This window comes from Budorcas taxicolor, chromosome 25 (assembly GCF_023091745.1).
Source record: "Budorcas taxicolor isolate Tak-1 chromosome 25, Takin1.1, whole genome shotgun sequence".
Classification (NCBI taxonomy): Eukaryota; Metazoa; Chordata; class Mammalia; order Artiodactyla; family Bovidae; genus Budorcas; species Budorcas taxicolor.
The window spans coordinates 42,599,180-42,625,955 of record NC_068934.1 but is presented as its reverse complement, the minus strand read 5'-3'; the positions used below and the strand labels follow the sequence as shown (position 1 = coordinate 42,625,955).

The 26,776-nt window shown below is 44.8% G+C and overlaps 1 protein-coding gene across 1 annotated transcript; it reads right to left on the bottom strand.

The window, feature by feature from the left end:
• Nucleotides 1–870: 870 nt before the first annotated feature.
• On the bottom strand, nucleotides 871–26,233 carry LOC128068777 (phospholipase A and acyltransferase 3-like). The gene is made up of 5 exons (XM_052661985.1): nucleotides 26,170–26,233; nucleotides 25,993–26,084; nucleotides 19,437–19,539; nucleotides 13,817–14,085; nucleotides 871–1,566 (listed from the first exon to the last, which is right to left on the bottom strand). The coding sequence occupies exons 2-5, from the start codon at nucleotides 25,999–26,001 to the stop codon at nucleotides 1,489–1,491; spliced, it is 459 nt and encodes a 152-aa protein (XP_052517945.1). The 5' UTR covers nucleotides 26,002–26,084; nucleotides 26,170–26,233; the 3' UTR covers nucleotides 871–1,488.
• Nucleotides 26,234–26,776: the final 543 nt, after the last annotated feature.

Sequence of the window (26,776 nt, the reverse complement as noted above, 5' to 3'; positions counted from 1 at the left end):
CAGTCAACCAATTGGTAGACAGCTCAGTGTGGTGAATGAGCCAATCAGATTCTCTCTCAGGAGCTTGTGCTAGGAGCTCCTCTCAGGCCAGGGGTAAGGCTGGAGCTGAGCAGATATGGGAAGAGACACCACAGGAGTGGGTGTGGGATCAGAGACTTGGGGGCCGTGACAAGTCCCAAGAAGAGAGGACGCAGGATCACTGCAGGGTGGAAGTGATAAGGCAGAGAAAAGCTGTGGAGAGCAGGGGAGGTTTTAAACAAGACTGGCCAGAGCATATAATTTTCATTTTGGCTGTGGTTTGGTTTGGTTTGAACCCCACTGGACATCTACAGACTCCAGCTGCTGACTCCTAGAAGCCGGCCTGGGTCTAGTTCCAGGTCAAGGGTCCTGATTGCCCTTGGTTCTTGTTCTTGCATATCAGTCAGGTTTGTCTGTTTTCCTTGCTGGTGACCAGTACCTACACAACTGGAAACACCCATTACTTGAGATAACCAGTGCTGGACTTTGTTTCCTACAGGTAAAGAACACTGCCCACAAAAAAAAGTGAGAGAAAATCACCGAAGAACCAGAGCACAGCCTGGCATCAGCAGGAACAGAGCCTCGCTGCAATCTCAACAGACTTCATGCCAGGCAGATCTTGATGCATGTCCTCTATAAAATCTTCCCTTATTGGGTTTTGTTTTTATTATTGTAAGGAAAAATGAAATCTACAAACCATACCAGAAACTGATAGCTTATGGTGTTTGGTGTCGAATTTGTGGTCTGCAAAGAAGAAGATTTAACTCCAGGACCAAAGATGCAGTCTCAGTCACTCAAAGCTTTGTGCAGCAAAGATTTTAATTTAATGTAAAAGGATAGAGAAAGCTTCTGACATAGATATCGGAAGGGGGTAGAAAGAGGGCCCATCTTACTAACTTAAGCAAGGCATTATATATTTTTCAACTGGCTGCTGAGAATAGATAAAAAGAAAACCTCAAGACTGAGAAAGTTTTATCCACCCCCTTTCCTGCAACATACATCTTGAGATAACATTGGCCCAAGGCTAGTGTGGAAGAATGGGTTTCAAGCACTCTGTCCCTGGCAGAGATGTATTATTGTTGTGTAAGCAGTGAGAAAACAGGCTCCCAGGCAACATTTGTTACAATTATAATGACTAACATAGAGACACAGAATCTGAGAAAACCATACCCAGGAGTAAGATATATTATGCTAAAAAGGCCAGTTTTGAAATGAAATAGATTGTTGCAAATTAACACAGAACTTTAAAATAAGCATGTCCTTGAGCAAGACATATCATAGCTCACAGGGCCTATGAGACTAAGGCAAAAGAATATGAAAAAGAAGGAAAGTTTACTTCCTCCTTAAAGGGGCCTTGGACTGCCTATCAACCTACCTATTAATTCTCTCAAAACTGTCTAGCAAAACAAGACTCCCCTGAATGTCTAATGCCACTGCTGACAAGACATTCCCTTCGGGTCATTGATTTTGCTAGTTTCTTGAGAACACGGCTCCAGCAAGTACGACCAGCACACCCAGTGCCATGGTGATTGCTGCAAAACCTCTGGCCTGCAAGAGAGACAAGAGTGAGTCAGACTCTGTGTCAGTAAGCTGAGTAAAGACTGTACATTCAACAAGGATGTCCAGCTCAGGGTGCTTCATGTGCCTCATAGCCTCTTTGACAAACTCAGGAGTCAACAAATATTGGCAGCGAAATGCAGAGAGGAGGGCAGCATGGGGAAGGAATTTGTGAATGGGGCAGCTGGCCAATGACATACACAGGCCTGAAGAGGGAAATTCCCTTCAGCCTGTGGGTTTTTAAAGCAGACATATCCCTAAAGGGTGACTGTGGAAAGGACAGGGAGATGAAGCCAGATGGTTGAAATCCTGGCTGATGAACAGGGAGCTCTTGAGATACATATAAAGTTGATGAGGAATTGCTATTGAATCCTCAGTGAACTCTGACCTGGGTCCTAACAGAACCCTCACTTGTCTTCATCTTTCCTGTATCCCCTGTGCCCAGACCTGCCAGGCGCCAAGTGCTCTCTGCATGTTCTTCAATAAATGACTCAACTATGAAAAAGAGTGGTGATGTTATACTTTAAATTATTAAGATATCTTACTTATATTGCTTGTACTAGAAAAAAAAGAAACCTGCAAAAGTAAAAGTAAATTTCAGGGTAAAAACAGAACATGTATCAAATTTCACTGCTTCCTAAACTCCAAATAAAAATAAAGTAAGACATTAGTTTTAGGCATAATTCCACTAGGACTCAGAGAACAGTAAAGGCTAAGGCAGCTGTAGAAAAAGCTGAATATTAATCCTAAAGACAGTAAGTCCCCTACATACTAACCTGGTCAGTTCTGAGAGCACGTTCTTAAGTCCAGTTTGTTTGTAAGTTCAACAAAGTTAGCTTGGGTACCCAAGTAATACAATCAACTATACAGTACTGTACTGTAAAAGATTTATAATAGTTTTCATACAAAAAATACTAAAAAACAAAAACAAAGAATAAAGAATACATTTTTTCCTTTACTTCAACTTAAATTCTTTATTATCATACTCAAAGATACTTATTGAAAGGGAAAGCATTAGCTGTTCAGTTGTGTCTGATTCTTTGTGACCTCATGGACTGCAGCCTGCCAGGCTTCTCTGTCCATGGAATTCTCCAGGCAAGAATACTGGAGTAGGTTGCCACTCCCTTCTCAAGGGAGATTTCCTAACCCAGGGATTGTACCCCAGTGTTCTGAATTGAACGCAGATTCTTTACCATCTGAGCCATCTTTTTAATAGGGTTCTCATACATTAAAAAAAAAAAGATTTATTCATTGATTTTTGGCTGCACTGGGTCATCATTGCTCTGTTCAGACTTTCTCGAGTTGCAGGTAGTGGGGGCTCCTCTCTGTCGTGGAGCATAGGCTCTAAGCTTGGGCTCAGTAGTTTTGGGCTCAGCAGTTGTGGCACACGGGTTGCTCCTGGACCAGGGATCGAACCTCTGTCCCCTGCATGGGCAGGTGTATTCTTTACTGCTGGGACCACCAGGGATGTCCCTCTGATATATTTTTAATCTTACAGTATAGTACTTTGAAAAGTACAGTAGTGAAGAACAGCAGCTGGTGTCCAGGGCCTGGTGTCATGTGAATAAGCAAGAAGAGTTACTGACTGGAGGAGGGAGAGGAGGTGGGAGATGGTGGAACTGAAGGATCGTCAGCAATAGGAGTTGGAGGGCAAGCTTCAGTGTCACTCTATCCTGACTTTGCTGGAACACAAGTTCGCATCTTTGAAAGTTCAAAACTTGAATATTTATATGTTGGGGGCTAACTGTGTACAACAGAATCCCTGAAAAAGACACATATTGACATCACCAGGTACTTCTGGAAGTGGGTGAAAGAGAGAGAGCCCAAGCCCCTCCTTAACTGCAATGAAAATCAGAAGATTTGGGGTCTGTAAACAGAAGCACATGTGAGGGTGTGGGTATCATACCTCCAAAAAGGGATTGAGGGGCCATACATATGTGAAAAGGAGACTCTTGGCCTTCCTGTCCCCTCTCCTCCTAGTATTTTACCCTCTACATAAAAGTCAGGAAAACTCTTCTGGGGAATCTGACTGGCCCAAGTGGAAACAATGAAAGGTGCCAATATGAGGGTTCTCAGTCTACTCCTATACAGACTATTAAATTAAGTGGGAGGGACTGTCCTATGACGGCGGAGGAATAGGACAGGGAGACCACTTTCGCCCCTACAAATTCATCAAAAGAACATTTCAACGCTGAGTAAATTCCACAGAACAACTTTTGAATGCCGGGAGAGGACATCAGGCACCCAGAAAAGCAGCCCATTGTCTTTGAAAGGAGGTAGGAAAAAAATATATATATTAAAAAAAGAGACAAAATGGTAGGGACAGAGCTTCGTCCTGGGAAGGGAGTCTTAAAAAGAGAGAAGTTTCCAAACACCAGGAAACACTCTCACTGCTGAGTCTGTGGCAAGCCTTGGAAGCACAGAAGGTAACATAACAGGGAGGAAAAATAAATAATTAAAACCTACAGATTACGAGCCCAACGGTAACCCCCTAGCAGAGGAGCAGCGTAGACGCCTGCACCTGCCACTAGCACCTGCTGGGCAGGGAGGCAGGGGCTGGGCAGGGAGGCGCGGGCTGCATTGATTAGAGTAAGGACCGGGCCTGAATGCCCCAAGGGAAATCTGAGCGAACTAACTTGGGCTAGCAAACCAGGCTGTGGGACAGCTACCACGCACAAAGCCCTAACCTAAGACACTTCCAGGCCCGCGCACAGAACAAAAGACTGAACAGAACTAGCCGGCTACAGACCATCCCCCTCCGGTGACAGGCAGCCAGAGCCAGAGGGGGCAATCGCAGCCCCAGAGAGACATTATCTACCAAACTTCAAGCAGGCTTCATTGCTAACTAAGACTTCTTGGGGTTCTGGACAGTCAACATCTGCCTGTCCAGAAGAGAAGGTGCGCCGGTTGTACACCCAGAAAACTGAACGGCAGGGATGGGGAGGCAATAAGTCAGTGACCGCAGTCTCCAAACATCTCATCACCTGAGCTGGGAAGGGCACAGAACGCAGGCCCAACCGAGTCTGCGCCTCTGAGTACTACCTGAGTGACTGAATCTGGGCGGCTTAGACCTGGATGGTGCATGCAGACCAGGGCTGGCCTCGGACGGTTCCCAGTGGAGCAGCCTAGAGCCTGAGCAGTGTGGGCAGGGAGGGTACATGCGCCGTGAGTGGGGGCAGACCCAGTGTGGCTGAGACACTGCAAGCACACGCCAGTGTTATTTGTTTGCAGTGTCCCTCCCCCCAACAGTGCGACTGAACAAATGAGCCTAAAAAAAAAGTGTCCACCACTGCCCCTTTTGTGTCAGGGCAGAAATCAGACACTGAAGAGACCAGCAAACAGAAGAAGCTAAAACAGAAGGAATCGCCTTGCAAGTGACAGGTGCAATAGATTAAAACCCTGCCGTTAGTACTGTCTACATAAGAAGGGGCCTATAGATCTTGAGAAATATAAGCCGGACCAAGGAACTATCCGAAAATGAACTGACCCCACATACCCACAACAACACCAGAGAAAGTCCTAGATATATTTTTACTATTTTTAAGATCATTCCTTTTTTTAAATTAAAAAAATTAAGTCCTCTATTACTCCTTTAATTTTCACTTTTATAACCTACTATTACTTTGCAAAAAAAAAAGAAACCCTATTTTTAAAAGCAAACTTCATATATATATATATTTTATAATTTTTGTCACTTTTTCTTCTTTTCTTTAATATTGTATTTTTGAAATTCCAACCTCTACTCTAGATTTTTAATCTTTGCTTTTTGGTATTTGTTATCAATTTTGTACCTTTAAGAACCCAATCTTCAGTACCCATTTTCACTTGGGAGCGAGATTACTGGCTTGACTGCTCTCTCCCCCTTTGGAGTCTCCTTTTTCTCTACCAGGTCACCTCTGTCTCCTCCCTCCCCCTTCTCTTCTCTACCCAACTCTGTGAATCTCTGTGTGTTCCAGACGGTGGGGAACACTTAGGGAACTGATTACTGGCTGGATCTGTCTCTCTCCTTTTGAGTCCCCCCTTTTATCCTCCTGGCCACCTCTGTCTCCTTCCTCTCTCTTCTCTTCTCTGTATAACTCTGTGAACATCTCTGAGCGGCCCAGTTGTGGAGTGCACATAAGGAAGTGATTACTGGCTAGCTTGCTCTCTCCTCTTTTGATTCCACCTCATCTCATTCGGGTCACCTCTAACTCCCTCCTCCCTCTTCTCTTCTCCATGTAACTCTGTGATCCTCTCTGGGTGTCCCTCACTGTGGAGAAACTTTTCCTCTTTAACCTCGATGTTTTATCAACGGTGCTGTATAGAAGGAGAAGTCTTGAGACTACTGTAAAAATAAGACTGAAAACCAGAAGCAGGAGGCTTAAGTCCAAATCCTGAGAACACCAGAGAACTCCTGACTCCAGGGAACATTAATTGACAGGAGCTCATCAAACGCTTCCATACCTACACTGAAACCAAGCACCACACAAGGACAAACACGTTCCAGAGCAAGACATATCACGCAAATTCTCCAGCAACACAGGAACACAGCCCTGAGGTTCAATATACAGGCTGCGCAAAGTTACTCCAAAACCATTGACATCTCATAACTCATTACTGGACACTTCATTGCACTCCAGAGAGAAGAAATGCAGCTCCACCCAGCAGAACTGCGACACAAGATTCCCTAAACAAGAAACCTCGACAAGCCACCCATATGACCCCACTCACAGTGAGGAAACTCCACAATAAAGAGAACTCCACAAACTGCCAGAATATAGAAAGGCCACCCCAAACTCAGCAATATAAACAAGACGAAGAGACAGAGGAATACCCAGCAGGTAAACGAATAGGATAAATGCCCACCAAACCAAACAAAAGAGGAAGATATAGGGAATCTACCTGATAAAGAATTCCAAATAATGATAGTGAAAATGATCCAAAATCTTGAAATCAAAAGGGAATCACAGATAAATAGCCTGAAGACAAGGATTAAGAAGATGCAAGAAAGGTTTAACAAGGACCTAGAAGAAATAAAAAAGAGTCAATATATAACACAATAAATGAGATCAAAAACACTCTGGAGGCAACAAATAGTAGAATAATGGAGGCAGAAGATAGGATTAGTGAAGTAGAAGATAGAATGGTAGAAATAAATGAATCAGAGAGGAAAAAAGAAAAACGAATTAAAAGAAATGAGGACAATCTCAGAGACCTCCAGGACAGTGTTAAAGGCCCCAACATTCGAATCATAAGAGTCCCAGAAGAAGACAAAAAGAAAGACCATGAGAAAACACTTGAGGACATAATAATTGAAAACTTCCCTAAAATGGGGCAGGAAATAATCACCCAAGTCCAAGAAACCCAGAGAGTCCCAAACAGGATAAACCCAAGGTGAAACACCCCAAGACACACATTAATCAAATTAACAAAGATCAAACACAAAGAACAAATATTAAAAGCAGCAAGGGAAAAACAACAAATAACACACAAGGGAATTCCCATAAGGATAACAGCTGATCTAGCAATAGAAACTCTTCAGGCCAGGAGGGAATGGCAGGACATACTTAAAGTGATGAAAGAAAATAACCTACAGCCCAGATTACTGTAACCAGCAAGGATCTCATTCAACTATGAAGGAGAAAACAAAAGCTTTACAGACAAGCAAAAGCTGAGAGAATTCAGCACCACCAAACCAGCTCTCCAACAGATGCTAAAGGATCTTCTCTAGACAGGAAACACAAAAAGGGTGTACAATTACCTTAAACATAAATGGGTTGAATGCCCCAACCAAAAGACAAAGACTGGCTGAATGGATACAAAAACAAGACCCTTATATGTGTTGTCTACAAGAGACCCACTCAAAACAGGGGACACATACAGACTGAAACTGAAGGGCTGGAAAAAGATATTCCACACAAATAGAGATCAAAAGAAAGAAGGAGTAGCCATACTCATATCAGATAAAATAGACTTTAAAACAAAGGCTGTGAAAAGAGACAAAGAAGGACACTACATAATGATCAAAGGATCAATCCAAGAAGAAGATATACCAATTATAAATATATTTGCACCCAACATTGGAGCACTGCAATACGTAAGACAAATGCTAACAAGTCTGAAAGGGGAAATTAACAATAACACAATAATAGTGGGAGACTTTAATACCCCACTCACACCTATAGATAGATCAACTAAACAGAAAATTAACAAGGAAACACAAATTTTAAATGATACAATAGGCCAGTTAGAGCTAATTCATATCTATAGGACATTTCACCCCAAAACAATGAATTTCACCTTTTTCTCAAGCGCACACGGAACTTTCTCCAGGATAGATCACATCCTGGGCCATAAATCTAGCCTTGGTAAATTCAAAACAATTGAAATCATTCCAAGCATCTTTTCTGTCCACCATGCAGTAAGATTAGATCTCAATTACAGGAGAAAAACTATTAAAAATTCCAACATTGAAGGCTGAACAACACGCTGCTGAATAACCAACAAATCACAGAAGAAATGAAAGAATAAATCAAAATATGCATAGAAACGAGTGAAAATGAAAACACAAACAACCCAAAACCTGTGAGACACTGTAAAAGCAGTGCTAAGGGGAAGGTTCGTAGCAATAGAGGCATACCTCAAGAAACAAGAAAAAAGTCAAATAAATAACCTAAGTCTACACCTAAAGCAACTAGAAAAGGAAGAAATGGAGGACCCCAGGTTAGTAGAAGGAAAGAAATCTGTAAAATTAAGGCAGAAATAAATACAAAAGAAACAAAAGAGACCATAGCAAAAATCAACAAAGCCAAAAGCTGATTCTTTGACAGGATAAATAAAATGGACAAACCATTAGCCAGACTCATGAAGAAACAAAGGGAGAAAAATCAAATCAATAAAATTAGAAATGAGAATGGAGAGATCACAACAGACGACACAGAAATACAAAGGGTCATAAGAGAATACTATCAGCACCTATATGCCAATAAAAGGGACAACGTGGAAGAAATGGACAAATTCTTAGAAAAGTACAATTTTCCAAAACTGAACCAGGAAGAAATAGAAAATCTTAACAGACGCATCACAAGCATGGAAATTGAAACTGTAATCAAATCTCCCAGCAAACAAAAGCCCAGGTCCAGACGGCTTCACAGCTGAATTCTACCCAAAATTTCGAGAAGAGCTAACACCTATCCTACTCAAACTCTTCCAGAAAATTGCAGAGGAAGGTAAACTTCCAAACTCATTCTATGAGGCTCCACCATCACCCCAATACCAAAACCTGACTAAGATGCCACAAAAAAAGAAAACTACAGGCCAATATCACTGATGAACATAGACGCAAAAATCCTTAACAAAATTCTAGCAATCAGAATCCAACAACACATTAAAAAGATCATAGATCATGACCAAGTGGGCTTTATCCCAGGGATGCAAGGATTCTTCAACATCTGCAAATCAATCAATGTAATACACCACATTAACAAATTGAAAAATAAAATCATATGATTATCTCAATAGATGCAGAGAAAGCCTTTGACAAAATTCAACATCCATTTATGATAAAAGCTCCCCAGAAAGCAGGACTAGAAGGAACATACCTCAACATAATAATAGCTATATATGACAAACCACAGCAAACGTTATCCTCAATGATGAAAAATTGAAAGCATTTCCCCTAAAGTCAGGAACAAGACAAGGGTGCCCACTTTCATCACTACTATTCAACATAGTTTTGGAAGTTTTGGCCACAGCAATCAGAGCAGAAAAAGAAATAAAAGGAATCCAAATTGGAAAAGAAGAAGTAAAACTCTCACTGTTTGCAGATGACATGATCCTCTACATAGAAAAGCCTAAAGACTCCACCAGGAACTTAGTAGAGCTAATCAATGAATATAGTAAGGTTGCAGGATATAAAATCAACACACAGAAATCCCTTGCATTCCTATACACTAGTAATGAGGAAATAGAAAGAGAAGTTAAGGAAACAATTCCATTCACCATTGCAGCGAAAAGAATAAAATACTTAGGAATATATCTACCTAAAGAAACTAAAGACCTATATATAGAAAACTATAAAACACTGGTGAAAGAAATCAAAGAAGACACTAATAGATGGAGAAATATACCACGTTCATGGATCAGAAGAATCAATATAGTGAACATGAGTATACTACCCAAAGCAATCTACAGATTCAATGCAATCCCTATCAAGCTACCAGCGATATTTTTTCACAGAGCTAGAACAAATACTTTCACAATTGATATGGAAATACAAAAAACCTTGAATAGCCAAAGCAATCTTGAGAAAGGAGAATGGAACTGGAGGAATCAACCTGCCTGACTTCAGGCTCTACTACAAAGCCACAGTCATCAAGACAGTATGGTACTGGCACAAAGACAGAAATATAGATCAGTTCAGTTCAGTTCAGTTCAATTCAGTGGCTCAGTCGTGTCCGACTCTTCGCGATCCCATGAATAGCAGCACGCCAGGCCTCCCTGTCCATCACCAACTCACGGAGTTCACTCAGACTCATGTCCATTGAGTCAGTGATGCCATCCAGCCGTCTCATCCTCTGTCATCCCCTTCCCCTGACCTGAATCTCTCCTAGCATCAGAGTCTTTTAAAATGAGTCCGCTCTTCACATGAGGTGGCCAAAGTATGGGAGTTGCAGCTTCAGCATCATTCCCTCCAAAGAAATCCCAGGGCTGATCTTCAGAATGTACTGGCTGGATCTCCTTGCAGTCCAAGGGACTCTCAAGAGTCTTCTCCAACACCACAGTTCAAAAGCATCATTTCTTTGGCGCTCAGCTGTCTTCACAGTCCAATACTCAAATTCATACATGGCACTGGAAAAATGATAGCCTTGACTAGACGGACCTTTGTTGGCAAAGTAATGTATCTGCTTCTGAATATGCTCTCTAGGTTGGTCATCACTTTCCTTCCAAGGAGTAAGCGTCTTTTAATTTCATGGCTGCAGTCACCATCTGCAGTAATTTTGGAGCCCCCAAAAATAAAGTCCGACACTGTTTCCACTGTTTCCCCATCTATTTCCCATGAAGTGATGGGAGCAGATGCCATGACCTTCGTTTTTCGAATATTGAGCTTTAAGCCCATTTTTCACTCTCCTCTTTCACTTTCATCAAGAGGCTTTTTAGTTCCTCTTCACTTTCTGCCATAAAGGTGATGTCATCTGCATATCTGAGATTATTGATATTTCTCCCGGCCATCTTGATTCCAGCTTGTGCTTCTTCCAGCCCAGCATTTTCATGATGTACTCTGCATATAAGTTAAATAAGCAGGGTGACAATATACAGCCTTGACGTACTGCTTTTCCTATTTGGAACGAGTCTGTAGTTTCATGTCCATTTCTAACTGTATCTTCCTGACCTTCATAGAGATTTCTCCAGAGGCAGGCCAGGTGGTCTGGTATTCCCATCTCTGTCAGAATTTTCCACAGTTTATTGTGATCCACACAGCCAAACGTTTTGGCATAGTCAATAAAGCCGAAATAGATGTTTTTCTGGAACTCTCTTGCTTTTTCGATGATCCAGCAGATGTTGGCAATTTGATCTCTGGTTTCTCTGCCTTTCTAAAACCAGCTTGAACACAATGGAACACAATAGAAAGCCCAGAGGTAAATCCACGCACCTGTGGACACCTTATCTTTGACAAAGGAGGCAAGAATATACAATGGATTAAAGACAATCTCTTTAACAAGTGGTGCTGGGAAAACAATGCGAAGAATGCAAACAATAAAAGAATGCAACTAGAACACTAACACCATACACAAAAATAAACTCAAAATGGATTAAAGATCTCAATGTAAGACCAGAAACTATAAAACTCCTAGAGGAGAACAGGCAAAACACTCTCCAACATACATCACAGCAGGATCCTCTATGACCCACCTCCCAGAATACTGGAAATAAAAGCAAAAATAAATAAATGGGACCTAATTAAAATTAAAAGCTTCTGGGCAACAGAGGAAACTATAAGCAAGGTGAAAAGACAGCCTTCAGAATGGGAGAAAATAATAGCAAACGAAGCAACTGACAAACAAGTAATCTCAAAAATATACAAGCAACTCCTGCAGCTCAATTCCAGAAAAATAAACGACCCAATCAAAAAATGGGCCAAACTACTAAATAGACATTTCTCCAAAGAAGACATACAGATGGCTAACAAACACATGAAAAGATGCTCAACATCACTCATTATCAGAGAAAGGCAAATCAAAACCACAATGAGGTGCCATTTCACGCCAGTCAGAATGGCTGCGATCCAAAAGTCTACAAGCAATAAATGCTGGAGAGGGTGTGGAGGAAAGGGAACCCTCTTACCCTGTTGGTGGGAATGCAAACTAGTACAGCCACTATGGAGAACAGTGTGGAGATTCCATAGAAAATTGGAAATAGAACTGCCATACGACCCAGCAATCGCACTGCTGGGCATACACACTGAGGAAGCCAGAATTGAAAGAGACATGTGTACCCCAATGTTCATTGCAGCACTGTTTATAATAGCCAGGACACGGAAGCAACCTAGATGTCCATCAGCAGATGAATGGATAAGAAAGCTGTGGTACATATACACAATGGAGTATTACTCAGCCATTAAAAAGAATACATTTGAATCAGTTGTAATGAGGTGGATGAAACTGGAGCCTATTATACAGAGTGAAGTAAGCCAGAAAGAAAAACACCAATACAGTACACTAACGCATATATATGGATTTCAGAAAGATGGTAACGATAACCCTCTATGCGAGACAGCAAAAGAGACACAAATGTACAGAACAGTCTTTTGGACTCTGTGGGAGAGGGAGAGGGTGGGATGATTTGGGAGAATGGCATTGAAACATATTAAATATCGTATATGACACGAATTGCCAGTCCAGGTTCAATGCATGATACTGGATGCTTGGGGTTGATGCACTGAGACGACCCAGAGGGACGGTACGGGCAGGGAGGTGGGAGGGGGATTCAGGATGGGGAACACGTGTGTACCCATGGTTGATTCATGTTGATGTATGACAAAACCAATACAATATTGTAAAGTAATTATCTTCCAATTAAATAAATTTATATTAAAAAATAAATCAAGTGGGAGGGTAAATTGAAAAATAATTCAGACATACGGGATCTCAAAAAATATCTTTTTCCATGCATCCTTTTTTAGGAAGCTGCTGAAGGAGTTTCCACCACAAGAAATGTGTAAACCAAGACAGGGCTTCCCAGGTTATTCATTGGTAAAGAATCCACCTACCAAAGCAGGAGACATGGGTTTGGTCCTTAGATTGGGAAGATCCTCTGGAGAAGGAAATGGAAGCCCCCCTCCAGTATTCTTGCCTGGGAAATCTCATGGGCAGAGGAGCCTGGAGGGCTAAAGTCCATGGTGTCGGAAAAGTGTCAGACACAATTTAATTATTCAACAATAACAACAAACCAAGAAAGAGGACATGAGATATGGAAGATGGTGCTCTGATGCAGGAGACAATAGAGGGAAATCTTTCTAGAATAACAGCAAGAGGAGCTCCCAAGACATTAACTGTACCCAGTGTAAAGAGTAACTGGTAGGCAGAAAAATAGTCCCCAAAGATGTCTAGGTCTTAATCCCATAATATGTCCTCATTCCTAATACTTGTAAATACATTATGCTTCATGGAGAGAGAGAATTAAAATTGCAGATAGAATTAAGGTTGCTAATCAATTTACTTTAGAATAGAAAGATTATTCTGGATATCTAGGTAAGCCCAATAGAATCACAAAGTTTCTGATGGAAGCAGGAAGGAGTAGAGTCAGTATCATAGTAATGCAATGGGAGAGAGACTCAACCAGCCATTTCCAACTTTGGAGATGAAGGGGAGCCACAAGCCAAGGAATGCAGGCAGCCTCTTGAAGCTGGAAAAGACTAGAAAACAGGTTCTCTGTGAGAGCCTCTAGAAGAGAACACAGCCTTGTTGACACCTTGATTTTAGCCCAGTGAGACCTGTTTCAGACTTCTGACCTCCAGAACTATAGGATAATACATTTGTGTTGTGTTAAGCCACTGAATTTCTGGCCATTTGTTACAGCAGCTACAGAAACTCATACAGCAATCAATTCAAGCTCGAGCCTGGCATGTAGAGTGAACTGTTGTCACCATTATCCTACATATCTTAAGGAAACTTCTGGGGGTTGTGGCCTAGCTGAGTAAGAGAAACAGCAGAGAAATAAGAAACTAAGAGACCATGGAGCTAGGGACACACCGAGGACCCACCTGGTCGCTGCGGGGGACCCCGTAGCGCAGCTCATTGACGAAATGCTCGCAGTTCTGGCTGGTCACACTGTAGCACATCACCTGGCCCACCAGCTTCTCTGCCTCCTGGACGATTTTGCTGGGAGGGAGTGGCTTGTACTTGTTATCGTGCTTGTTGTTGACCTTGTATCCATCTTTCCCAACCACGTCACACAGCCGCTCTTTCTTTACTATGGCCCTGTTGGCCACTGCATTCATGATACCGGATCCACCAGCTCCCGAGATTCCGCCTGTGGATTCAGGATGAGGAACATGATTGGTCCTGGGCCCGCCCCCAGCCTAGCATCCACCACATCCACAAGGGGATGAGCAGATGAGTCAGCGTCAGAGCTATGTAGCTTTGGATAAGACCCTTGTGGTCTCTGGTCCCTGGTTTTCTTATCTGAAATAAGGAGGAGTAAAATCCTATTATTTGCTGTGATTTTTTTCTTTAAAATAGAGAAGCTGGCCTTGTACACCCTGTGACACTTCAGTGGCCCTCTTGATTGTGCAATATGGGCCCTGAGCACACCCACTTCCCTAGGGGAATAGAGTGTGAATTTTTTTGTGATCCTGCCGAGGCTCCACTTCCCTGACACACACAAAGCTGATTACTGCAGAAAAGTTGAATGGGTTTGCAGAAGGGGATTCCATCTTTCTGGGAACAAAGGGACCAAAACCCCACAGCTGTTCCCAGAGGAGTGACACCAGGGAGGTCAAGGAAGGGCATATTCGCACAGCCCTGGTCAATGCTGAGGGGCTGGATTGTGCAACAGATTTCCAGGAGTGAAACTGCCTTGAAGAAAGGGATTTGGGGCCAATACAGGGGACAGGATGATGTGGAGCAAAAGCTGGTGCCCACACAGAGATCTCTCTTGAGGTCACCAGCTTATATCATGTAAGGTGGGTATGATGACTGAAAACTGGGCTTGCATTAAAAGGGTGGGCCCCAGGGAACATCACAGAGGAGACTCATGTCCCCCAGAGAGCCTCTGTGGCCTTGCCATGATCAAGAACCCCAAGGTCTCTCCCAGTAGCGGAAGCATCCCATTACACGGGGCAGGACCCATATTGCACTGTGATGCCACATGACAGCAACAAGCAATGGTCAGAGGGTCTGATCAGAGTGAAGGTCCTGTTCTGCTTGGCTTTCTAAAGAGGACTGAACCCCTCTGCCCTGAGAACAACTCTCAGGTTTAGAAATCATGGAATTCAGATTTCCTCCTAGTAGGGCAGGAGGTGCTTAACGGATTCAGTGAGGTAAATAGAAGATGATGCTGTGTTTGAGCCCCGAGTCTATTGAAAGGGTCAGCGTGGGGACTGGGTCAGGGGAGCTCTGGAGACTCATCCACCTTCAGCCCCTCGACAGGCAGGTAGGAGGCTGGGACTGGGGAGAGGCAAGCAAGGTGCCTGGGGCACAGAATTTCAGGAGGTTCCAGCTCCAGAGGTGCAAGTTCAGAGTCAACACCCAACAGTGAGGGCTTCCTCATACTCCACACGCTGGGTGCCACCCTAGTGAGAGTGAGCACAGGCTCAGAGGCAGAAGCAATGGGTGCTGATTCGGGTTCCATCACTGCATGGTCTTCACATGTCACTTAACTTAGCTGAGCCAATGCTAGGAATCCACAAAGACAAGCTAAGATGGATTCATGAACACACATCAAGTTAGGAATTTAAGGCTCGTTTTAAAGGAATTATTTTTGTTTTTAAAGTTAGTCGTGAGAGACTGTTTTCCTGGGCTCCAAATCACTGTGGATGGTGACTGCAGCCATGAAATTAAAAGACAGTTGCTCTTTGGAAGAAAAGCTATGACAAACCTAGACAGCATATTAAAAAGCAGAGACATTACTTTACTGACAAAGATCCACGTAGTCCTGTATGGATGTGAGAGCTGGACAATAAGAAAGGCTGAGTGCCAAAGAATTGATGCTTTCACACTTGGTGTTGGAGAAGACCCTTGAGAATTCCCTGGACTGCAAGGAGATGAAACCAGTCAATCCTAAAGGAAATCAATCCTGAATATTCACTGGAAGGACTGATGTTAAAGCTGAAGCTCCAACATTTTGGCCACCTGGCTCAAAGATCTGACTCATTGGAAAAGACCCTGATGCTGGGGAAGACTGAAGGCAGGAGAAGGGGATGACAGAGGATGAGACGGATGGATGGTATCATGGACACAATGGACATAAGTTAGAGCCAACTCTGGGAGATGGTGAAGGACAGGGAAGCCTTGTATGCTGCAGTCCATGGGGTCACAATGAGTTGGACATGACTGAGCAACTGAACAACAACATTAAAGAAAATACCATTAAACATTTGGAGAAAGGGCAGATGAATATGGCTAATAACCAATGACTGAAATTTGGGGAACCTCAGACTTCACAGCAGAGCATCAGGTTTAAAGGCAGGTGATAGAGTCAGAGCCAGGGTTTGAGTCCCACCACTGCGACTTTCTGCTATATGACTGTGGACAGGTTGCTTAACTTCTCTGAGTCCCCAGTTCCTTGTAGAACAGGTCCAATAATTTCCACCTGTGCCTACATCTGTGGACGAGGAGCTGCAAGGATTTAAGAAACAGATTAGGTAAGGTGCCTCCCCCAGTGCCTGGAACAGGGTTAGAGCCCAGCAAGTGTTTGCTCTCAGTAGTACTGGGTTGTTCTCTAAGTTTCCTTCCAGCTCTGACTTCCACCACTTTCTCAGTAGTATGAGGTCAGTCCCCCTTGCCTCACCTATTTCACAAGATTCCTGTGAAGCTCCAATGAGAAGATGCAGATAGAAGCATCTTTTCCCTTTAAGGAGCATTGCTCACCCAGTGATGGGTGTCACACTATCCACCCGGATCCCTGTCATGCCTTCCCTGTCTCCTGTCCAACAGTTACACCCACTCAGCACAGTCAGTCAATACTGAGGCCCTACTATGTGCCAGGCCTTGTCTAAGGTGCTGAAGCCCTCCATGAACTTGACAGCGTACCTGCCCTCAATTAGTATACACTCTAGTGAATGGACACTGACAGTGTACAAATAAAAAAAATAAGATACTTTCAGGTTTTGCAAAGGCTATGGGGAAGATTAAGTGAAGTCACATAGGAGAGGATGACCAGGGAAGGCTGCCCTCGCTCAGGCTGTGGAGGGCCACACCCAGGAATGGCCATTTGAGTTGAGACTTGAATGCTGAAAGGGAGGCAGCTGTGCTGAGAGCCAGGAAAGAGCATCACAAGCAGAAGGGAGACAAAAGCAAGGACCTCAGGAAGGAAGGCTGCAAGGAGGCCAGTGAGGTCCGGAGACCCAAGAGAGAAGAAGAAGAGGAAGATCAGATAGGCAGTCTGGGCCAGACCATGCCAGGCTCAGAGGCCACAGCACAGATTTGAAACTTTTTCTATACGTGACGGAAATGCCAGTTGAAATTTTAAGGAGAGGAGTGACATAACCAGATTTATATTTTAGAATGATCATGCTGGCTGCCCAGTGAAGGAAGGATTGACAATCGTGGACAAGGGGCAGAGAGACCAAGCAGAACTGCAGTAGCATCAGGGGAGAGAGCACGGTGTCTTACCCCAGGCACAGCAGTGGAGATGCTGAGAAATGATCAGGTTGTGGGTCTGCTTTGGAGGTAAAGCCAATAGGATTTCCTGATGGATTAGATAGAGGGTGAAAAGGATCAAGGATGATGTGTAGACTTTGGTCTAAGCAACTGAATGGTGTTGTCATCTGGAGCCCTCCATCTGAGGAGTGTCAAGTTCAACATGCAGTTAGACACCTAAGTGAAGATGCCAAGTAGTCAAGAGGGTATACAAGCCTGAAGCTGAGCAGGATCAAGCCTAAGTTAAGGTTGTGGTCTTAGGGAGACATCGACAAGTAGAAGGTATTAGAATCCAGGGCAGAGGTGAGGGAGGAGTGAAAATGAGAGATATGGGAGAGAGGAGGAAGCCCCCCAGCCCCCTCCCACAGGAGGCCACAAGGAAGGGCCTAGTGGGAAAGGAAGAAAGGCAGTGCCAGGGGAAGCATAGAGAGAGGTCACTCGTACGAAATGCTGCAGAGAAGCAAGGAGGCTGGAACAAGGATATTGATGAAGCCTTGATAAGAGCTGTTCCATGAGGGGTGTAAATAGCCCCTGGTGGAACAGAAGAGAGAATGGGAAGTAAGGAGCCAGCAATGGTCATGGCAGACAAGAGATCTACCCCATGGGAAGGTAGTTATAGAGAATGTGTGGTCAAGGGAGTCTTTGTTTAACAGTGGAAGATATTCCAGGGGTTTCAAAGCCAAGAGGAACAACACAGAAGGCAGGGGGAAATCTGAGGGTAAAATGCTTATGAAAGTAAGAGGAGGAGTCCAGGGCCCTAGTCCAACCCAGGGGCTGGCTTTATAAATAAGGGCAAAGGCAGATTCTGTGGATGTTGAGATTGGTGGTTTGGTTGATCAGGGTGGGGACAGTGACTTCTACCCTGGTTACTTTGATTTCTCTATAAATGCAGCATGAGGTCACTGATTTTGCTACCATCCTAGGTCAGCAGAAAACACACCCAAGAATGTCCACAGCAGCTGCACACAGAGCAGCTTACACCTGGAAACATCCAATGCCAATCAGCAGAAGAGTGGATAACAAATTGAGGGATTCCCATTGTCTGAGGATACACAGCAATGGAGAAATAAGAACAGCATGGGTGACTTCACAGGGCCATTGAAAGAGCTGGAGACAAGAGTTGCCCTGAAGTTCTAGAATAGGCAAAGAAAGCAGGAGGACCTAGAGGAGTGGCTGCCTCTCAGGAGGGAGAGAGGGTCCTGAAGAGGCATGAGGGGCTCTTAAGGGCCGTGGAAATGTTCTAGGCCTTGATCTGTTCATTGTCACATGGATGGATACGTTTTAAAAAATTCATTGACTCTACACTTGATTGGAAAAGACTCTGATGCTGGGAGGGAAGGGGGCAGGAGGAGAAGGGGATGACAGACGATGAGATGGCTGGATGGCATCACTGACTCAATGGGCGTGCGTTTGAGTGAACTCTGGGAGATGGTGATGGACAGGGAGGCCTGGCATGCTGCAATTCATGGGGATGCAAAGAGTCAGGCACGACTGAGCAACTGAACTGAAGTGAACTGATACACTTGACTATATTGTGCACTTTGCTGCATTTAGGTTTGTCCACAGTTAAATAATTTAGGAAAAGGGAGTGGGATTCCTCACAACAATACCCCAAGTTAAGAATTCTCAGCCTCAGTTTACAGATGAGGAAACTGAGGTTGGAGAATGAAACATGATCCACAGTCACCTCTGCTGCCCAAACACCTGTGCACTTTCCAAGTGATTTATTTAATTAAGATTCAACTTAAAAGTTGAATGCATTTGATTCAAGGTCATAATATATAAAATGCATTATAGTAGAACTGCCCCGTTGGAATCCCACCTCAATCTCTCTGCATACCCCTTGGGTTCCAAAGAGCAGAGTTTGAAAACCATGGCCCTACACCAAGATGTCTTCTGTAGCACTCAGGAACTAACTGCCAGTTGTGGAGCAAGAAGAATGTTGGGGTCCCTGGTTACCCACAGCTCCCCCATCCCCTCTGCTTCCAGCCTCAGCACGGTGGAGGCCAATGGTGCCCTTACCTGAGGGTACCAGGTGGACCACATATCCGCTGCCAACGTAGATAGCCCAGTGAGTGATGGGTGGCCGGGGAATCTCAATCAGGTCTCCAAGCTGGGGTTCAGGCTGCAAAACCAAGAAGAAGGCTGTTAGAGGTGATGGGAGAGCTGGGAACCAAGGGTGGGTCTCAGCCCAGCGGGAGCAGCTCATCAGCCTTCATCTCACAGCTCTCCTCGACGTCTTCCCAATCCCACCTGGTCATGCTGGTGTCCAGCCCACTTGACATGTCTGCCAGGCACTATGGGCCTGCCCACCTGTCATCAATACTTGAAAAGTGCACACCTTGCTGGGACTTCTACCTTATTATTACTCTTTCTAGTATATTATTTACTGAATGCTTACTCTGAGCCAAGGACTCTGCTGACCAGTTTTACAGGAATAGTTCAATAAATTCACACAACCCGCCTATGAGGTGGGCACTGTTGCAAAGGCCATGTGTTGAAAGAAGAAATCAAGGCTCAGAGATGGAAACGAGATTTTGCAAAACTGCACAGACCCTGAGTGATGTGAGCAGGACTCAGTGCTAGGCCGCTTGATTCCCAGTCCATCATCTTGATCAACACAGTGACCGTCAGGTGCCAGGATCCAGCCCCCGCAGGATCCAGGGGTACCATCAGGTGAGACAGTGTTGGCGAATGAATGAATGAGAGAGGAAAAAATAGAAGCTGATATTCCTTGGTTTACACAGAAAGCCAATAAAGCCCCAGACAAGGGACTTGCTCTGTTCATGGAGGCTTCACTCCTTTCGCTGGAGTGAAGACGCAGAGCCCCTCTAGTTGCAATGAAGATGCAGAATGCCTTCTTGATCGGGTCTTAGAAGCCCGGACAAGAAAGTGAATGCAGAGAGCCTCTGTGCTCCAGGGATCAGCCTGAAAAGGAGAGGGTGGGAGAAGGAGAAAGGGAGAAAGAATGATTGACACGCTGACCAAGATTTGGTGAGCGAGGCTCATAACTTTATTTTCAAAAGGAACTTTTGTACCTTGACTTGTGCATAGAGGGAAATGAAAGATGCAAAGTCATACAGAGTCAGCCCAAACATTACATCTGTTTTGTCCTTATTGAAACCAGGATTTTTTATGCATACCTTTCCCATAAACAATGTTGTGTACATTATCTTCTGGCCTTGGAGGCCTGTGGACATTTTATGACCCTCTTTTGACAAAGGCTGCTCAACCAGAAAACTTATTTTCCCTTGAAGTGTTTTTTCTTTATATTTCTAATCTATGTCAGCCTCAGAAAGTATTAAACAGAGTTACATTCTCACAGAGCAAAGATGCAGCGAGTTACAACAAAGAAAGAACCAATTAGCTCAAAGGTCTGATGTGGTTAATACCAAGGCTACTTCTTGTTTTTCTTACATTCCAACTATGTTAACTAATGCACTCCCAGGTGCACAGTAGATAAGAGATAGGGGAACTTAGCAGCAAGCATTGGAACAATGCGTTCTTTTCAACAATGAAATCCTACACCAGCACTATTCTAATAGTTTTTAACTCTTTGAATGGCTCTATATTTTTAGAATGTTTTAGGCTTTCCGTGCCTCTCACAGTTGGGAGGCTGTGAATAATCACATGCGTAGCTGCAAGAATCTGGATAAACCTGTCAGAGAAGCTAGAGAGCCATCAGAGGGGTTTGATTTGAAATATTCCGCTCACGCCCAAGAGACTTATCAACTAGCCCTAAGTTGATTTTTTCCAGAGAAAGGTGGTCGGGGATAGCCCCCTGTTAATGTCAGAAGAGTTAGTGAAAGGCACAAAATAGTAAGACAGACAGATTCTGGTTTTGGGGTAGATGCTCGAGCAGGTCCAAGGAGTCCCTCGAATCCTGATCTGCCTTTGCCTGTCAGGTCTTCTCCGCATGACCTTTGTCATGGGTGGGATCTCCCGTGGTGGCTCCCAGGAGTCAGGTAAGCACATGGGTTATCTGACTAGAGCTGCCCACCTGGGAGACCTGCAGAGGCCGCCAAATTTGGGGGCGGGGGGCGCGGTATTCCACAGACACTCCCCTCCCTGACCCAGACCTGGCAGACAGACGGAGTCAGCCTCTGGCAGTAATGTCCCCCTGGCTGCTCGTCGGGAGGGTGAGACTGCATGCGTGCATGTGTGACAAGCAAAGAAAACTCTCTCTGCACTGTGCTCACTCCTCTACTTCTGACACTGGACGTGTGGGTTTCCCACACTAAGCAGTTCAGTCCTCGGTGCACACTGACTGGGTGTCCCACAGTTTAACTCAGTTCTGACACTGATGGCCCAGAGACAGCGCAGACCCCACAGGCTTACTCCGAGAGACTGAGCTTCAGATGCCAGGTGCAAGTTGAAGTTGATACCTGCGCTCTGAACAACTGGCTATTAATTGACGGTTTCCACAGACCCCTTCCTTGGGTTCAGTGGATTGCTGGAACAGCTCATAGAACTCAGGAAAACAGTTTACTTGCTAGAACACCCGTTTACTAGAAAATATGCAACTCAGGAATTCAGGGGGCAAGCTGTGAGGCGGTGGGGATGGGGTGGGGATTCAGAGCATCCTTGCCCACTCCAAGGAACTCTGCTCTCCAGCACCTCCATGCTCTCACCAACACCCCAGCTTAGCAGTTTTATGGAGGCTTTATTATATGGGTTCAGATTAATGCTACTTCCAGCTCTTTGATCACCCGGTTGGTTGAAAGGGGCTTCTTCTGAATGATGAAATACGTTCCTCCCTCCCCCACTGCTCAGGAATTATTCAGGTTTTAGAAACTCTGTGGCAGGAACCTGGGACCAAGACTAAATATGCATTTCTCATTACATCGCAGTGGGAGTGTGTGGGAGTGAGAGTGTGCGTGCCTGCGCAGGGGAAGGTGGGAAGGATGCTGAAACGCTTCTCAGAGCCCCACCCTGTGATGAGAGCAGTGGCCCAGAGCCTGAGAGCACTCAGGAGAGCTTCAAGATCACCGTTATTCAATGTACTGAGGTCCCAGTACCAGACACTGTGCTAAGTGCTGCAGGTGGGGGCACTCCGATGTGGACTTCCCTCATCCAAACCAATCATAAATCTCTCTGGGACACCTGGAGACAGAGCTCCTCAAAGGTTGTTCCAGCCCTCTGTCTTTTCCCACTGACCCCTTGCTGTTCGGGGACAGACCGATAGGGGCCTGCCCACATCCCACCTCCAAACTCTGGCCTGACTGAGAGATTCCATCAAAGATGAGTCGGGAGTGTGGACTCCCCTAGGATAGCAATGATGGGCAGTGGGAATAGCCCATCACCACTCTACAGTGGCTGTGAAGCAGGGTCAAGGGCAGTTCATTTCTATTTATAGAAGCACTAAAACTGCCAAGAAGCATCCCATGTGGCAGGAAAAATATCTTCTTTTGCTGGAACTTTACAGGCAAATCATGCTGTCTTACTGCAGTAAGTATAATTTATCTTCCTACAAGAAGTCACCCGACCTTACTGAGAACCGATTTCAGAACACTGGACAATGGTCACAATTTATGAATCTCATTTGTTTTCCAGAATAGAAGAAAAAAAAAAGTACATTAATTGTTGGATGAGAGTTAGGAGGTTGTCAGGGATCCCCAGTGGAGAAGGAAGTGGCAACTCACTCCAGTTATTTTTGCCTGGAGAATCCTATGGACAGAGGAGTCTGACAGGCTACTGCTCATCGGGTTGCAAAGAGTCAGACAGAACTGAGCGACTGAGCACACGGATCCCCAAAGGGGAATTTAACTGGGCTTTTCCATGAATAATCCAGGATGTAAAGGCAAGGCAGAGACCCAGCCCTCAAGGAGTTTATGGATTAGAAAAGAGACGTTTTGGGAAACAGTAAGTACAAAGCTAATGGAGGTGATGGAATTCTAGTTGAGCTATTTCAAATCCTGAAAGATGATGCTGTGAAAGTGCTGCACTCAGTATGCCAGCAAATTTGGAAAACTCAGCAGTGGCCACAGGACTGGAACAGGTCAGTTTTCATTCCAATCCCAAAGAAAGACACTGACAAAGAATCCTCAAACTACTGCACAATTGCACTCATCTCACATGCTAGTAAAGTAATGCTGAAAATTCTCTACACCAGGCTTCAGCAATATGTGAACCGTGAAGTTCCAGATGTTCAAGCTGGTTTTAGAAAAGGCAGAGGAACCAGAGATCAAATTGCCAACATCCGCTGGATCATGGAAAAAGCAAGAGAGTTCCAGAAAAACATCTATTTCGGCTTTATTGACTATGCCAAAGCTGTTGACTGTGTGAGTCACAATAAACTGTGGAAAATTCTGAAAGAGATGGGAATACCAGAGCACCTGACCTGCTTCTTGAGAAACCTATATGCAGGTCAGGAAGCAATAGTTAGAACTGGACATGGAACAACAGACTGGTTCCAAATAGGAAAAGGAGTACATCAAGGCTGTATATTATCACCCTGCTTAACCTATATGCAGAGTACATCATGAGACACTCTGGGTTGGAAGAAGCACAAACTGGAATCAAGATTGCCGGGAGAAATATCAATCACCTCAGATATGCAGATGACATCACCCTTACGGCAGAAAGTGAAGAGGAACTAAAGAGCCTCTTGATGAAAGTGAAAGAGGAGAGTGAAAAAGTTGGCTTAAAGCTCAACATTCAGAATATGAAGATCATGGCATCCGGTCCCATCACTTCATGTCAAACAGATGGGGAAACAGTGGAAACAGTGTCAGACTTTATTTTTTTGGGCTCCCAAATCACTGCAGATGGTGATTGCAGCCATGAAATTAAAAGACACATATTCCTGGAAGGAAAGTTATGACCAACTTCGATAGCATCTAAAAAGCAGAGATTACTTTGCCAACAAAGGTCCGTCTAGTCAAGGCTATGTTTTTTCCAGTAGTCATGTATGGATGTGAGAGTTGGACTGTGAAGACAGCTAAGCACCGAAGAATTGATGCTTTTGAACTGTGGTGTTGGAGAAGACTCTTGAGGGTCCCTTGGACTGCAAGGAGATCCAACCAGTCCATTCTGAAGGAGATCAGCCCTGGGTGTTCTTTGGAAGGAATGGTGCTAAAGCTGAAACTACAGTACTTTGGCCACCTCATGTGAAGAGCTGACTCATTGGAAAAGACTCTGATGCTGGGAGTGACTGGGGGCAAGGGGAGAAGGGGACGACAGAGAATGAGATGGCTGGATGGCATCACAGACTTGATGGACTTGAGTTTGAGTGGACTCCAGGAGTTGGTGATGGTCATGGAGGCCTGGCGTGCTGCGATTCATGGGGTCGCAAAGAGTCGGACATGACTGAGCGACTGAACTGAATTGAAGTGAACTATGTAGTCAAATAATAAGCAGCCACTAGGTACACAGACTCGAGGAGTTCACTGTGTCCCAGGCAAATACCAATAAAAGGGGATGGGTGACCTTGACAAATTCAAAAAAATCGAAATCATTCCAAGCATCTTTTCTGACCACAATGCATGAAGATTAGGTCTCAATTACAGGAGAAAAACTATTAAAAATTCCAACATATGGAGGCTGAACAACACATTTCTGAATAACCAATGAAAAGAGAACTATACAGAGAAACAAGCTTGCAAATATATATATATATATATACCCAGCAGCAAAATTATCTACAGAGCTACTTGGACTCATCTCACCTCCCCTTTCTTTCTCAAGTTCATGTCCAACTGAAAAGGCTGACCCTAAAATTTGTCTCTGAATTCAGCGCCTCCTCATCTCCCATCAACTGACTTTGTCCGGGGCAGCCCCATTCCTGCTTCTGTGACTCCCTCTGACCCTTGAACACCCACCCCCAGCCCACTTCCTGTCTCCATCTGGCAAACATATAGATGGACTGTTCACTCCATCCCTAAGTAATCTCAGATGTCTAAGACCACGGCCGGGGTACTGGCAACAGCAGACAGGGAAAAGGCAGAACATAAGCTGTGTCTCTACTTGGAAAGGAAATGGGATAGGAGCCAGGCACGGAGTAGCTCAGCGTGAGGCGTTGCCTCCTCTCTTGAGAAATATGACACCTCTTCCCAGAACTGGTTGATTTTCAGTAATGGCAGGAATCTGGCTTGTTCCTTTCCAGCTGCACACTAGGAAAGGAGCCTGCCCCACCACTGAAACTTCTCTCATTCAGAAACTCTGGCTGCTTGGGAGAGAGCTTTTCAGGAACAGATCGCTGAAATGCAAGTGCATTCTCTGCAGCAGGACTGATGCCTTGGGTGACGGAGGAGGCAGAGGAGGTGGGATGCACTCATCTCCCTTGTCCCAGGGTTGCCCCCTCCGCTGCCACCCCAGCTTCCTCCCCACGGCCCCCAGAACAATCCACCACTCCTTCCCATGGAAGTCCCTACCCCCCACTGCGCTGGGTGCAGTCAGGAATCTCACTCTGCCCCAAGACCTCGCGGTTCCAGCAGGAAAAGGGAGTTTTAAACAACCAATATATTTTCCTATGAAAGCCTTCTCCAGACAGGCTCTGGGAAGAGCAAGACCCGGCCTTTACAGGAGGGGAGCTGCCCTCTCATTTGGAGTCAGTGGTGGGGAGTTTCAGGGGACTTACCGAAGCCATCGCAAGCCAGAGCAGTACTGCAATCTTGCTGCTCTCACACCAGCTTTTATATCAAAGCTAAGAATTTCACTTTCGCTTTTCTTCTAAAAAAAGTACGAAGGTGTAAGCTTTTTCTTTTTAAAGGGAGACTATGATTTCCTTTAAGTGGAAAGGTCAATGATTACCTACCTCAAAACGTAAAATCGCGGGGACTTTAAAGCCTCCTGGAAGTAGAGTAGGAGGCCGATGCTATCATCTGGCCTTGCTTGAGAAATCCAAGGTCTCTTCCAACAAAATCCTGGACGACTGTTCCTACTCCAGGAAGAGGGTTATTTAGAGGCTCAGAGGTGCCAACCCCCTAGTACACCTTCTAGGCCATTGTAATGACTCTAGGAAATACTGGGACAGAAGCCATGGGGTGGGCCAGTAGGGGTGTTGCACTGCATGGGACAAGCCTTCAGGAGGTGGGTGCCTCATGGCATGTGGGACCCAGGACCTCGATGCCCCTGTAGGATGTGTTTGGCTGCAAGAGGCAGAACTTAACTAAAACAGGTTTTGACAGCCTGGACAGTCACTGACTCTGTAACAGGAAGACAGAGGCCAGCGACTCAGATCCATTTCAGTAGCTCGTTGAGGCCACTAAGGACCTAGGGTTTTCCATCGTGCTGGTGCTGTGTCCCCAGTGACAGCCTGCCTGGTCACCATGGCTGCAGCAGCCTCAAGGGGCACATTATTTCCTGGTGATGTCCAAATGCACTAAAGGAAGATGTTTCTCATCAGTGACTGGACTTTGTGG